Source organism: Poeciliopsis prolifica, unplaced genomic scaffold (assembly GCF_027474105.1).
Source record: "Poeciliopsis prolifica strain line A6 unplaced genomic scaffold, Auburn_PproV2 SCAFFOLD010, whole genome shotgun sequence".
In the NCBI taxonomy this organism is placed as follows: domain Eukaryota; kingdom Metazoa; phylum Chordata; class Actinopteri; order Cyprinodontiformes; family Poeciliidae; genus Poeciliopsis; species Poeciliopsis prolifica.
In genome coordinates, this window is record NW_026562385.1 from 5,244,460 (window position 1) to 5,259,936 (window position 15,477).

Below are 15,477 nucleotides of genomic sequence, written 5' to 3' on the forward strand. Positions count from 1 at the left end.
TTCCCCCCTCTGTGGTATTTTCCACTTGCTCATTCTGGCCTGTTTGCTGACTGCATGCTTTTTGGGGGATTTAGAGCTGGAAGCTCTGCAGAGCTTTTGTAGCAGCTTTGGCTACAGCTGCCAGATTTGCAACCTTTTCTGTCTTTTCCGTCTCCTTTGTAACATCCTTTGCGGATAACCTATTATTTTTTCCTCTTTATCAACACATCTTGTCACTTTGCCATCAAATTTTTAGAAAATGTAACTCTACCGAAGTGACACAAAATGTCACTTTCTATCCAGACATGTCTGCTTCTCCCTCATTCTTCCTTGGTGTGAAAACAGGAAAGAGCTTTGTTTGAACAGTACTACTCTTGTCCCATGTGGCTTTTTAACCTACTTTGGCCCTTAGTCACACTCTCCTTTAGTTAACGGGACAGAGAGTCCCAAAGCAGCAAATAAAAGCTCCGACTTTGAACTGAAACCTTTTAGAAATATTCCTCAGTGTTTATATGTGGGTGTGTGTGTGCGTGTGTTGTTATGCGTGATCCCTCTGCCATCAGGGAGACCTAACAGCTTGCAACACCTTCAGGTTGTGTGAAATGTGGCCCCTCGTTTCCATGGACTTTCTCCAAGGGTTTGCAGCAAGTCATTACAGTTTTATGTCTGTTTCCCGCAGGCTTTAACTGTTAACTACTGCATTACTGTGTTTGTATTTTCCAACATGTAGCGTTCAAGATTTTCTGGCAAGGTGATGTCTTTGTAAATATGTGTATGTACAATTCAGCTTAGGTCAATTTATGTCCGGGATTTTCAATGATCTAGAAATAAAACAGTGCTCTGGTTCATTTATATTGAGCCTCTTTGATGTGCAGGCAGCACAAGGCCTTTTGACACAAGTCTGCCATGTTCTACCACCATATTTCTTCCGTACCCTATAATTTCTTTTGTTTTCTTAGAGAAGTAAGGTTTTTACTGTAATTTTGAGGGCTAGAGGTCAGAACATCCTGCTTCCTGTTCCTTGAGTCCCTTTGCTGTTTATACTGAGGTACAATATTGCAACCAAAATGGTAGAGACGGCAAGGATGCAGTGAGAACATGAGGAATCTACAGTGCGAGTGATGGATAGCAGTGAAACACATCTGTGGGAACATCTGTCATGACTTTAGGGTCTGAGAGAAGACAAGGGACGGCAGACAGAGCGGTGAGAGTGAAGGAGGAGGGAAAGCAGAGTGCGTTAACAACAGGTGCTGTAATCCTGGACGCGCTGCTGTGGGGAAGTACTTTTGCACCTCTGCTATGTAATGCTCAGCACTGAAAATTGTGTCTGTTATTCATTTGAAGAGTTCAAAGGATGTGTCTGTTATGCAACAAATCTGTGGCTTTACAGGAAGCTAACACACCAACTTCACGGTGACCTTTTTCTCTTTCGGAGAAACCATTCTGCTCAAATATATGTTCTACTTCAAGAAAGGTGAAACAGTGGTTGCTTTGATTCTATACCACAAGATCTGCTGTCCCACATAGCCAAATGTATCAATTTTCTACAATTTGCTTGATTTTCTTTTTCTAGTAACGTTCATTAATATTATTTTTTTTCTCTTATTCAGCCAGTTGTATGCAGTTGCCATTCAATCTGTGTACTCTGCTGTGCACAGAGTTCTTCTGGTTAGATTTAGTGTCTTGCAAAACATTTTTACATATTGCAAAGTTACAACCACCAACTACTTTGTGTTTCATTTGGATTTCTTAAATAGCCCAAAACAAAGTAGGACACAACTATTAAGGGTCTTGTAAAAAAGAAAAAAATATAGATTTTTTTTTTTTGTTTCATATAAAACTCTCAAGAAATGTAGGATGCGCCGATTCTCAGACACCAATTTGTCCCCGCCTGGGGTATTTGCACTTATGTCTTTTGTCTTTCCCGAATGTCATATAGTGTGATCGTATAGTTAGGGTGTCTGAGAAAAGGAATTTCAAGTCTTGTCACAGATTTTCAAAAGGATTTAAGTCTAGACTTGAGGGGGACCACTTTAGCACACATCTGTGCTTTGGTCTAAACCACTCAGATCAAAGTATGATCTGAGTGAATCTCCTCCCTGCCTCAAATGCTTTGCAGCCTCTAGTAGTGCTCTTCCTGGATGATCCTGTATTTAACTTCCTTTGTCTCCCCAAGAAATTCTCTGACCAGTTTTCATTTTTATTATAAAAAGAAAATTTCACAGCATGATGCTGCCTTCGAAAAGTTTTGTCTTGAAGATGGTGTGTTCAAAAAACCTCTGAGGCCTTTTAGTTGCTGAACTTATATTAAATTACACAATGGAGGATTATGTTTATGACTTACTTGACTTATCAGGGAAATTTGAATGCACTGGATTTTATTCAGGGGTAGCAGAAAAGAGGATCAATGCAGTTAGGTGTTATTTTCATCATACATCACAGTTCTGCACTGCCATTGCAGAGATTCCCCACAAATTACAGTAAATCTGTGAAAATTAAAAGAACAGTTTTATGAATGTTTTAGAAACATTTGTTTATCTAGAAACAGGGCATCAAAGTAGATATAACAAATGTTGAATATATTGATTGTATTGTAAGGGGCTGTTTTTACAATAGCTTTCCCACTCTAATCTTTGGAAAATACAAAATTACAAATTTCGATGAAGCCAAAAACAACTGACTGTATTTGACACTTTATGTCAGTTGCTTCAAGAAAATTGTTTGTAGCCGTGTGTTGACTTTTACATGTTTAATTTTTTCTTTTCCACACTATTTGGATGTGTTATTGGTGGCTCTCCCCACCGTCAGTCTCAGCAAAATCAATTCTTCTCATAGTAATCGGTTATGCTCCTTCCTCCTTGTGTCCAAACATGCTTGCAAGACTTCGTTGGTTTCCTGTGCACACTTTTTTCCCCCCAACATGATTCAACAGTGGTTGTGCTTTTCAGTGGAAAACACTCAGCAGAAACCCCAGTGAGTGCGAAGCGAAGATGAAGGGGCTGACATGTCTCGTTAATTTCCTGTCTAATGTGGTCAGCTGATGATCACCTCATATGACACAGACACAGTCAGAGTCGCCTCCAAATGTCAGAGTTATAACGGTTGAAGAAGCTGCAAAGCTTCACAAATTCACGGAGAGTAAATGGACAAACAATTGTTTGCAATATATTTTTCACCCAGCAGGTGGAGGTGCAGAGTTGATCAAGGCAACTTTACCTGCTTTGCTCTTTGCAAAGAAACACCTTTTACTACCAGAAATCTTCTGAAATAAAAAAAAAAAAAAAGATTTACTTTGCTGTACAGGGCATAAATTGTTTTAGTCTTTTTTTTTTCTTTTCTTCCCTTCCTTTCTTTCTTTTTTTTTTTGGTCGTTTTTCAATTCATGATGAATAGACCAGTGTGCATCTGTACTGGCAAGACCAGGCAAGGTCTTGCCAATACAAAATGTTGGCTTCATTGTTATTGACACTGCTGTTACCCGTGAGAGAAAAAGGGAAAGACGATGGTGGGAGAAAGTAAGGCCGACTGGGATTTATCTCTCGTCATGGACAGCTGCGCTCAGCTTTCCATCCCAGCCCACAGTTGAGATGCACACCTGCAGGGCTGCGGCATATGTGTGCCCGTGTCACAAATATGCAAATAAAACAACGGAGCAAAACGCCGTTGAATGATATGCCATTGTATCTGTGTGTGTGTGTGTGTGTGTGAGTGTGCATGCATTGCAGTCACACAGTTTTCCGACAGGTGTTCCCGTTCGATAAAACCTTGCCGGGTGCTGATGCTTAACATTTGGTTTTGGGCAGCTGCTGTCCTCACAGCTGTGGCTGTACTTTAGATAAAGCTGCTTGACCATGTGGATAAGGCCTCCAGAGGCGGGGGGCGGGGAGGGAGTCAGCGTGCATGTGGAGATTTCTGCTGTGCTGCATTAGAGCCCATTCAAGCTTCTTCTGCCATTCCATTTTCAGTACCGGTAAATAAATCCCTGTGCATTGCATGTGTTAACATAACTGTTTCCCGAATCAGACGTTGCAGATTCTCTCTGGTTGTCTCTGGAGTTTATTTCCCACATTCAGCTGCTCTGAATTAAAAGTCAGATATTTCTCTTCTGGGGTTTAAACTGGCCGTGCTGCTTCTCTCATTAGTCATGCTCGCTCTCTGTGTGTGATTCTCACAGCATGCACATGCTCTCTCTGCAGGGGTTCAGTGTCACCTCACATCTTCCGCTCTCTTTTAATACCTCCTACTTCCCTTTTTGCACCTGGGGAGACATCTGCACACCTTTTTCCAGAGATCCTTCCTGCCTTACTCATCCCCACCCCCCTGTTGGGTCTCCCGCTGTGACCTGAGATAACAGCGGGGCCAAATCCAATTTATGCATGTGTCTGCATATAAGCAAACACAGGTAATGCGCTCACCACCATTCATGGTTTTTACCGACTCCAGATGGGGCCGCTTGGTAAAGAATGACTCATGGGTGAGTTTTCCGCTTCGAGGCCAGCAAAGCTTTTGTTGTTTTTGGATGAACACAGCAGGAAGCCGGAGTTTCCTCTGTTGCTGGCGCTGCTTACGTTAAAAATAACAACCACTGCCCAAAAATGAAATCAAACTCACATGATTATGAAACTGTGAATAATGACTTGAAAAGAAAAAAAAAACTCAGAATATAGTTATTAATTACTATAACAAGGCAAAAGTCCAATTAACATTGTAAACATGTGGGTTTATAATTTGAAGCTTTAAACATTGGCATTCCTCTTCGTGCTGAGGTGAAGTGAGAGCTTAGCAAGTCAGTGGTGCAATTTTTACATCAACAAAATCATATTTTTATAGAGTACATTGTCACATAAAGCCCGGCCTCCTAAAACAAATATCCTTTCTGGAGCTTAATAAAAACTCAACCATCATGAAACAGAAAGACGGTTGGTACTAGTCCCATGTTAATTAAACTTGCATGTGTCTTAGTGAGTAGATGAGCAAACTGATAATTGATAATTAGCAGCATTAAATAAGCAAACGTTAGCAGTGAATGTGGAGCAGCAAAAGTAAACTATAAAACATAAAAGTGGCTCTGAAAAGTTGTGAGATAAAAATAAAGAAGCCCTCCAGGAAAGTTCATTAGCGAATGTGAAAACCTCTGACCTGTTTGGTGGTAGTGGTAATTTCATCAGGAAGGCAGAGATACTACTATACTTATATGTGTGTGTGTGTGTATATATTTTTATATATTTCTCATTAGAAGTAGAAGTTGACAGGAATCTGTGAAAATCTGCTGGGCCTCTGCTGCTTTTCCTTTTCCTATATGTTTCTGAACTCTGTCTGGTAAAATGCTTAGTGACATGTGGATTTCTTTCAACAATGTCACAATTATGCACTGGACTGGACGTGGACATAACATTAGTCAGCGTTTTATTTGCAAATACACTTGTATAACATGCATCTTTCTTCTTGCTCTTCGTAGTTGCATGCTCCTTTTCACTGCATCCCAATGCGACACGAATTAAATTGCCACGTGGCAAAATGAAAATGACTCCTGTGACCAACAGTTTATACTTTTTTGCCACATTTGCATCTATATTTTGAAAAGAAACAGATTTTTGCAGCCATAGTTTGTAAGATGTCTTTTTAATGGCACAGGCAAGACTACTAGGGAGGTAACCACCTTGCCTCCAGTCATTTGGACACGCTCCTGCTTCTCTTTTGTGTGCCACTGCTTATGTTTATGTCTCTGGAGATCGACTGTTGACATTTGTAATTTGTTGCCCTGGCATTGCCCTAACAACTGCCACACTAGCCTGGCATCTGTTTATAGAAGTTATCCTCTCTTCTCCGCCCTCTCTGACTCCTCTCATTTTTCACCTCCTGGAAAGCCAAGGGCCTCTTTGGGGCGGTGGTGGCTCTCTGAGTTACATTAAGCAGCAGGCGGCTGTCTCTGTCTCTCATCATCTGTATGCTGCTGTGCAACCTGACACCAGCAGCTGCCAATTTGAGGACATTGTAAAACAGTATACCTCCTCATTTTTAAATTAATGTAAGAATTAATTCAAGATTTTGATTCCAAACTGAATTATAATGCGAATTCCGTGGATCACATCTTGTCATTAAGGCAATGCATGCACACAGCAATATGAATGAAACTCCTTTCTGGGTGAAAAACATCCCGATTCTCTCCTGCTGTGATGGTTGTTACAGAAGATTGGATTAGCGCTCTGTGGGCTTGTTTGGGCTTGTGAGGATGTGTAGCAGAGCTCGATCCAAATTGTTCTGAATGAGTGTGTACATCTGATTTATTTGTGGTGTCAAACCCGGAGGTCGAATGTAGGGAAGTGTTTCGATTTGGTTTTATGATGGATCGCACAGGGGTACCATTGATCAAAGAAGCTGTCAACAGCCTGAGGGTAACTCTGGAGGAGCAGCAGAGATCCACAACTCAGGTAGAATAAACAGCTGATATAACTATTAGTCATGCACTCTACAAATTTGACTTTTAGGAAGCAAGAAAAAAGGTTATAGTTGAAAGTGAGGGAAATTTGCAGTTTTCATGAAGCGAAACAAGAACATAATCTGTCCAACATGCAAAATGCTATGCAGTAAACTAGCAGTCCAAATCAGCTTGCAAGGAGTGAATGAATGAATGAATGAATGAATCAAATAGAATGGAAAATTGGGAAACTGGGCAAAACTGATGGAAAAATTGATTGAAAATCGACGACGGGACAATTCTTGAAGAAAACTTGTTTGAGTGCCACATATTTTAGACTGTGACTGAGATTCACCATCCAGAAAAACATAAACCACAGTTAACTGTAGCTTGACTTTACTGTATAAGTTCACAGAAATTTTCACTGATTCTGAGAATACAGTTGAAAAAAGGCCCAACATTTCAGTTTAGGTCTCAGTATGATCCAAACGTACCTTGCACATCTTCACCTACTTCCAATGTGTATGGAGAGGGATAAAGATCCAGTGTGGTGAAATCTCCAGTAACAACTGAAATACTGAGGAAACTTTACTAGCACATATGCTGAAATGTGTTGGTATGTTAAGAACGTTTTCAGAGCTTCAAGTGTTGCTGGATCCTTTAGTTGTGTAAAAATGGCATACAGACTTTTTGGCACCTTTTGCTTCTACTCTAAAAATATGCAGAACTTCACATTAGGCCATTACATAAAAGTCCTAGTAGTATGAATCAAAGTTTGTAGGTAGAACAAAGTTGAAGAAGTTTGGTAACCCTTGGATGTGTGTGTGTGTGTGTGTGTGTGTGTGTGTGTGTGTGTGTGTGTGTGTGTGTGTGTGTGTGTGTGTGTGTGTGTGTGTGTGTGTGTGTGTGTGGGTGTGTGTTTGTGGCATGGTGATGGAATCTCATACACATGTTTGACAGGATGTGCTGTTTGGGTCGAGGGTGTGTCTGGACCAACATTCTCCTCATGTTTCCATCTTCAGCTATTTGCAGATTGACTAACAGTACAGTAGTGACACCATTCACACCGTGTGCTCACAACTAGGGGTTGACATATTAATACAACACTGACCTCTGGTGGAGGAAGTTAGGTTTTGTGAGGGAAGGGGAACATTAACTACAGATGCTAAAGATAGTTTTCCATCTGAATCAGAAGATGTGGCAGCATTATGTTAATGCCTGTAATCTTAAAGGATGAAAGACTCAACTTTCCTGTGCTATCTGTGTTAGCCAGATGTGGCCACTGATGATAACAGCTTTTTTTCTTTTTCTTTAAATAGATTTTATTCTTTGCTCAGTTCAGTTCTAGTTAAATCAATGTAGTGTAACTTGAATCTCAGACTAAATGTTGTAGTACAGCAAATACTTACTCAGAGTCAGCGTTCTGGTTTGTGTGCTTGCGGTCCGAAATCAACAAAACGTACCAATGTAAGCTGGACGCTCGCAGTGAGTTCAAGACACTGAAAATCTTAAGTAAACACAGATAAATCTTAGGCATGAGCGCAGCTATTGCAGGAACTATTATGCCAAACTGCTCCATTAAAATCCAATAAATTAACTGCAACTTAAACCCAAATTATACATAGAAAAAAAATAGTTGACTCAATTTCTTTTAATACTCAAAGTGCTTTTTTATTCTTACATGAAATGTCGGGAATGCTTTTACTTCAAACTTACAGCACCCGCACATTTATTGGCTTCGATGACAACCTTTAAAATATATATATATTTTTTCAAATGCACAAAAATTGTGTTGTAGAAGCCATTATTAATAAAATAGAATAGAACAGAATTATCTTTCATTTAAAACACTGTTTCATACAGCAAGTCCCTGCACTCCAAAAGGTTTCATAATGCACCCAGGATAGAAACAGTCCCACAGCATCACAGATCCTCTACCATGCTTTCTATATATTAATTCCGGATTGTTTTGTGTTAAAAAGCTCAATTATAAGTAATAAAGGGTCCCTTTGATGGTTGTTTTTTGCACCATATGTCTGAGTCTGGTGTAGCTGCACGAGGTGTGGGGTCAAACTTAAACCAATGCATGAGGAATCAGAACCAGAGATGCTTGTGCATCATAAGTTTTGGTTGAATTTGTTTGAGAGCTGCAGATAATCTTGCTGCATTCTAGACATACATTCATTGACATACACGCATGCAAACATCCCCCAGCACTCACCTTCTATCCGCTTCTTCCCACCTCCTCCCCCACACATAGACTCTCATTCATGCAGCCATTAAGTCATTAGGGAACTCATTTATTGATGTCTGCCGCCAGAGTGTCCACTCACCGCTTGTGTGAGCGTGCCATGGTTGTATTAGTTCAAAGTGGGCTTCTGGACCCTCCATGGCTATTTTTTTCCCATTCCTGAGACAGTAAAATAAGCAGATATTCAATCTAATATGTGTCTGTAGGCTGCAAAAAACTTGTGGGACACAGTGTTTAGCCATGTGATCTTGATAGGACGTGGATGATTTGAACTGTCTGTTTGAGAAAAAAAAAAGAGTAGTTTTACAGAAAGAGAGGGAGGGAGATAGATACAGAAATGGGGGAGGGAAGGTTGTGAGCTAGAATAGGGAAAGAGCGAGAGGGAGGAGGGTGGCTGGTGGGTGTCATTCCAAGCTCTGGAAGTTGAGAAGAAGGAGGAGAAGAGGAAAAATAAGTTGCTGCTTTAAGAGAAAGGGGAGATACAGGGAGATCAAGCAGCTCAACTCTTGTTGTTTTTTTTCTTTTTCCGTTTAACCTCCCCTCCTCTCAGCTGCACGGGCTCCTAATTTGGGATTTGTTTAAAAGCGGGACTGCGGCTCAGGAAGACGTTTCATTGCTGGGGTAAAAGGGAACCCTGCTCCCTCTCTTTTTGTCTCTCTCCCACACACACACACTTTCTCCCCAAAAATGTCTGATTCCACTGTCAACGCTCACTTGGAAGGGATCATATCAGACTTCGAAGGTCAGTGTACTTCTTGTTGTCTTTTTTTTTCCCTTCTCCTGCAGAAAAGCTTTCTCTTTAACCCTGCCATGAGGACTCTATAGATAGCTTCCACATGTACTTGAACCAGGCAGATCTGGAAAACTGAAGAGAGCTTGTTGACGTCTGCATTGAGGTGTGGTGTTTTGAAAGGGAAATGGTGCTTAAAGTGTTGCGTTTTCATTCTCCCTCTTTGAGACTCGTTGAAAGTGGGTTTGCTTTTCAGGTCTCTCGTGGGTCAGAGACCGTGCAACCAGAGAAAAATGTGCATCTGAAAGACAAAATGATGCTGTATTTTCTGTTCGGCGTGAAACATACAGCTGCGAACACCTGGATCACATCTTCCTTTTCATCTCTCGGATTCCCCCTGTCATCTCTCCCCTCCCACCCTTTTTCCTCCTCCTCCGCCTCCTCGTCCTCTTGCTGCGCTTCCACTTTTTCTCCTTCAGCAGCTCGTCCATCCACACACCCCCCTTTGGCATGTCATTGGTGGAGTGGATGTGAGGAGATGAGAAGTCACAGAGGGGTGGGGTGGGAAGCTTGACAGGCTGACACCTTTCCCCCCTAACCTGTCTTTCCGTCTGTCTCCAACAAACATGTAGCCATTAGGAACACATCTGCACACGTCCAGGGCTGCTGGTCTGTCAACACCAGTATGCCGGCGGTATGTACGCAGAACCTATCTGCCTCTCTTCCTGCCTTTTGCGTCTTTAAACCTGCGGATTACATAGTGCAGCCGTGCAGACAGATAAGTGGCGTTCAGAGAACACAGTTTTCGGAAGGGTGAAAAAGTTTGCTTGTGGCTCTGAGTCGTGTTTTCAGATGCTCCTCACTCATGTGGAACAACGGCCTAATGGGTCACTTTTGGGGTTTTAAACAATGTGTGTTGAAGCAGGTTGGGCTGGATTGTTAGGAAATAAGTCACCAACATGAACAATCAAGAATGGAGAGCAGAGCTGACAATGTTATGAGGAAAAATAAAGGTTTTTACAGGTAATATGTTGGGGTTGGTTACACTGTTGCTTTGCAGCAAGGAGGTCCTGGGTCGGAGTCTTGATCACTTTTGTTTCTGCACTGAGTTTGCATATTCTCTCTCTCCAGGTACTTCTGCCCAAAATCCGAAAGCATTACTTTTAGGTTCATTTGTTAAGGTACGAGTGTGTGTGCATGGTTGTTTGTCCTGTGTCTTTCTTTGTTGTCCTGTGACGGTCTGCCGCCCTGTCCAGCATGTAACCGCGCCCGTCCGGTGACCACTGGTGATAGGCACCGGCCAACCCCCCAAACAGAAGAAGCTCTTTAAGTAAGTGCTGAGAGAAACTCAGACAGAAACTCCAGTGATAGCCTGGCCATATGTTTTGTGCTTATACAGGTAAACAGGTCAAACAAAAACAAAACAAAAAACAGAAAACCTATTTGTCGTGAAACCACAAGGTAACATGTTTTTTTGTTTTGTTTTGTTTTGTTTTGTTATTGTTTAGCTGCTTCCTTCTACAATTAGCATACCTACAGAAACAAATGGGTGGTGTTTCCAAAGAAAAAGCAACCATAAATTACTTGCCCTTATAATTACAACTGAAAATAGCAACGAAATTGCAATTGGTTCCTGAACAAGGTTATTAAGTAATTAGAGAGTATTAATTTCACTTTTGAAACTTTGTTGTTCCTTTCAGGCATCCAGCAGTGATGCAGAGTATCACATTTCCTCTTGAATCTGTGCCAATTATGCAAGAGAGAAGAAAACATCGAATGAGCTTTATCAAAGGAGGTCAGAGTAATCACATGTCACCCTACAGCAGTGATTTCATATTAGACCAGTTAGTGGGTGTGGTTGTGTAAAACAAAGAAGCTGTCAATGGCGATCAAAGCCTGATCATCAGGTTTGAAATGGTTTGAAATGGAAACCTACATATTATTACATATTAAATACGTTCCTGGTGGTTCATTACTTCTTTACAGGTCACTGCAGAAATATTTGGAAAACAAAGCCACTACAGAAAAACTACAGACCAGCATTCCTGTTTAGTATGTCACCGTTGTAAAGCATTCAGAGTGTCATCACTTCCTCTGCTGTGTTAAAGCTGAAATGAACTAAAAACAAAACCTTCTTGCCCAAGAAGTTATTGACCTAAGATGTGGCCTCAGTTTCAAAACTACAGGGATTATTGACCGAATGACAGAACTTCCTGCTCAGCAGAAACACAAGGATGCTCTCACATTACTGACTTTATGGAAAGTCATCAGAGTTTTTAAATATGTGCAAACAAGATTGTTTAAAACAGTTAGCAGTTCTGTGAATGGCCAGCCTCTCTCTACTCCTCAGGAGTGAATGTCTGATCGTGCAGAAACCCCTCGGTCATTTGAAGTGAACTAACATAAATTCATTTCCATTAAATTTATATTGGGAACGTATGAGACGTTGATAGATTCAATACAATATTATGTGGAATGAAACTTGAAGGGATTGTTGTGGGACCTCAGAAAGTCAAATGCCTTAAAAAGAAAATTGCTACTATAAGCTGACTGCCACTTAACTGTAGCAATGTTTATTTCACTTTTTTTTAAGTAACGAGGTGAAAGAGTGTCATTAAGAAGCAACAGGCCTATATATGGTTGACAAGCTTCAGATCTAGGCAGCGGTGTTCAGGCTCAGCGATGGCCCTGCATACATGAGGGAGGAAGTGCCTCCTCACCGAAGATTTTTCTCAGGAGTCTCCTTCCTTATCAGCCCGATCAGGTCTCTGTCGACCCACCAGCAAGGACAGGCTTCCTGCAAATGACGCAACTATGACTGTGCTGCAGGGAAGGACCGGGGGTCACTGTGAACACAGCAAGGCTTTGTTGAGCTTCAACTGAGTAAGAATATATGCAGAAGGTTGTCTGAAGAAAGTCTTCAGGGTTCAGTCATGATTAAAAACAACTAATATGTTAAGAAAGATTTCATGTCACACCCTGAGAGAAAAGCAGCTTTTTGCCTTTTATTCTACAAGGAATGGAAAATGTGTTTGACAAGAGTATCAGAGATTTGGTTGGTTTAAACGTTTGAGTGTTCATCTCGTGAAAGTAAATAGTATCCATCACTACTTTTTAAAATGTACAACAAAAATCTTATCCACTCAGACACAAAGTTAAGGGACGGCACAAGACATCTACAATTCTTTTTAATGTTTCACAGTTTTTATCCATTTTTATTTTACAATTATGTATTTATTCATTTGAAAAACAAATTAGTAAATAAACCAGTTGTTCATGAATACAAACCAATATTGAGTGAGAAGTGGACAGTTACAGCAATATTTGACTATCTTACCCTTTATCGATGATCTTTTTAGAAATAAAGTTGTATGCACTGCACATTGTCTATGTCATTATTTGTATTTGCAGGTGGACAAATATATAAAGATGAATTTACATGAGATATTCATTAAACTATCCTGGCTTTAATATCTAATTTACCAGCATATAGTAGAGATGGTACAAACTAATCATTGAAGACATGATATATACCTGATTGAATAATAGACATTAATGTGGTTGCAAGATGATCCTGGATTTGAATACCTATTATTGTGCTGTTTGCATCTTAATTGAGTCTATTTCTTGTTTTTTTTTTCAGTCAATAGATTGATGGATGTTTTTCTCCATGTGGCTTAAGTATTGAGTATAGGTTGCTGATGCAATATGTTCACATGCCAAATGCATTAAAACTAAGTGCTTGTTAAATTTGTCTCTAATGCATGGCTCTTCTGCAGTTTTAAGAGAGCAGATAAGATTTTATAACAATTAAAATGATCTTTCACACATACTTGATGCACTAAGTTAGTTGGAGTTTTGTGGCATGTTTTACTTAGTTTTGGATGTTAAACATGTGTGTTTTCAGAGAAAGAATTCAGAAACACTTTAACGCAAATATAGTTATTAGTTAGATGATATTTTTGCTTTTGTTTCTCATTTGTTTTGTTCTGGAAAACAAATGTGACAGAGAATGAGACAATGGACTGCACTTTGAAGAAGAAACATGCTGACATAAAAAAACGTTCAACAGAAGTGTGCCCAGTTAGTAAAATAGCAGACTTTTATGCTTTTCTCTTGTGCATGGAAAGGTAATTATTCTGTTTGTTGCACTGTGGTTATGGTTAGAAACTTCAGCCGTTTCTTTAGGAGCTTATTCCACATGTACACATTTTTACATTATTTGGAAACAATTATCAGAATCAAACATGTTCCTTTAAGCAATATTCCCAAAACATCTTGAAATTGACTCGTGAGCAAAGAAACAGCCAGGGATTAAAGTGACACACACTCTATGATTGATTTCAGATAACGTCACAATAAAGGCTGCCCTGTATTTTATCAGCTAAATAATTTTAATAGGAAGCAGCTGCTGTGCAAAATATTACTTTTCTTCTTAGCAGTAACCGTCTGGCCTGATATTATGAAAGAAAATCAGCAGTTGCTTGAAGTTCCTCAAGCATGTAAAGGGAATTTGACTCGAATATGAAGACAAACTACAAAGAGATTACTATTGAAAGGATTCTGAAAGTGTAGATCTTAACTTATCGAGATAAATGGCTTTACACACTCTTGTTCAGAAAAACCACAGACGACGAACTAGGCCTCATCTACTGTCATGCTCAGAGAGGCGGAGAGAATGTGCTGCTCAGCCAGTGCATGCTACACTTGCAGAGGCCACATCATGTGATTCTCTTTGGCAGTTTGACTCTGTTTCAATTGAAAACACAGATTCAACTGATGCCGCTGCAAGTGTTAGTCCAAAAACTTTACGCTTCGCTGTACGCCTCCCTTATTTGGTGTCCAGTCCACTTGCAGCTCTCTGTTTAGAGTCCAAGATTAATTGGGTTGAGAAACTGACTTTAGTTCCAGGTGAAATGGAATTTAATTTTTTTTATTAGTAATATCTGCACTGAGACGTGTTGTGTCCTACCTTAGTAACACGAGAACTTCCACAAAATTCTATTTAATTCTGTGCACCAAAAAAAACGAAATTGCCTGAAATAAATGACCGAGAACTGGCAATGGTAAATTGATTCATTAATTATTTACTAAATTAATTTGCCGTCAATATTAATTCCTTAGACAAGCATGTCCCATGATGCAGTGACGTTAGCAGAGGCAAAGGGTTTGGCCCTAGCAGGGAAAGGAAAACATACTCTGTTTGCTCTTCTCTCCAGCTGTGTTTAAGCACACACACCCGTGTGCGCACCCACACACACACACACACACACACACATGCATACAGAGAAAGGGAGAGAGACAGTAACACTTCTGACAAGACCTCTGTCTCCACTGTGTCTGTGAAGACGTCACAACAGAGGCCTTCTGTCACCAGTCACAGAGCGCGGTTTTATTGCAAACAGGTCATTATATATTACCTAAAAGTCAAACACAGTTTTAAATATCATGCAGCACTTGGGCTCCCATGTCTGTCATGGTTCAGCCTCACAGCCCACACATCTGAGGACATGACAAGTAACGTCCATCAAGTATCAGCTCAGACGATCAAACATTTGTTCAGTGGAGAAAAGGCTGTTGAGAGATTTCTATTATAAAACATGTTATTTTTATTTCAGGTCATTTCTTTCATCTTTTGCAACACAAATTGATTTATTGCTTTAATTATTCTTGTAGTGTACCAACGTCATGAGTGTTTTACAACCCTTAAATACATTTATTTGATCATATCTCAACCACAAGCTCCACTATAGTTTGGAGTTTGTGGTTGATTTTATCATAATTTTGGAAATTAGACTAATATTGTTTTGTTTTATTAATGAAAACCAGAAAGGTGTTGCAGGGCTTGGTATTCAGTCCCCGTCAATCTAAATTAATACCCCTAAATAAAATTACATTTTTAGAAATCACCTAATTCGTCATTTTCAGGAAAGCCCTCTCAGGTTTACTAGAGCAAATTAGTGAATAAACAGCATCATGAAGACCAAGTTGCACAGTAGAAAGGCCAAGGTAGAGTTGTTGAGAAGTTTCAAAAAATTATTAGGTCACAAAACAGGCTTGAAACATCACAGTCCAATGGTGATGCCTTGGTAGATTTAC

The 15,477-nt window shown here is 40.1% G+C and overlaps 1 protein-coding gene across 3 annotated transcripts in view; it reads left to right on the top strand.

Annotated features, from left to right (window-relative positions):
• The window catches only part of LOC129363749 (septin-9-like), an 85,963-nt gene that overhangs the window by 15,133 nt on the left and 55,353 nt on the right, over positions 1-15,477 (top strand). Inside the window, exon 1 of one of the 3 annotated variants that reach the window (XM_055036024.1) lies at positions 9,012-9,390. The exons of the other annotated variants lie outside the window; for them this stretch is intronic. Coding sequence (XP_054891999.1) covers positions 9,336-9,390 — 55 coding nt within the window. The 5' untranslated portion in view covers positions 9,012-9,335. Of the gene's footprint in view, positions 1-9,011; positions 9,391-15,477 lie in introns of those variants that run through there. 3 annotated transcript variants of the gene reach the window in all.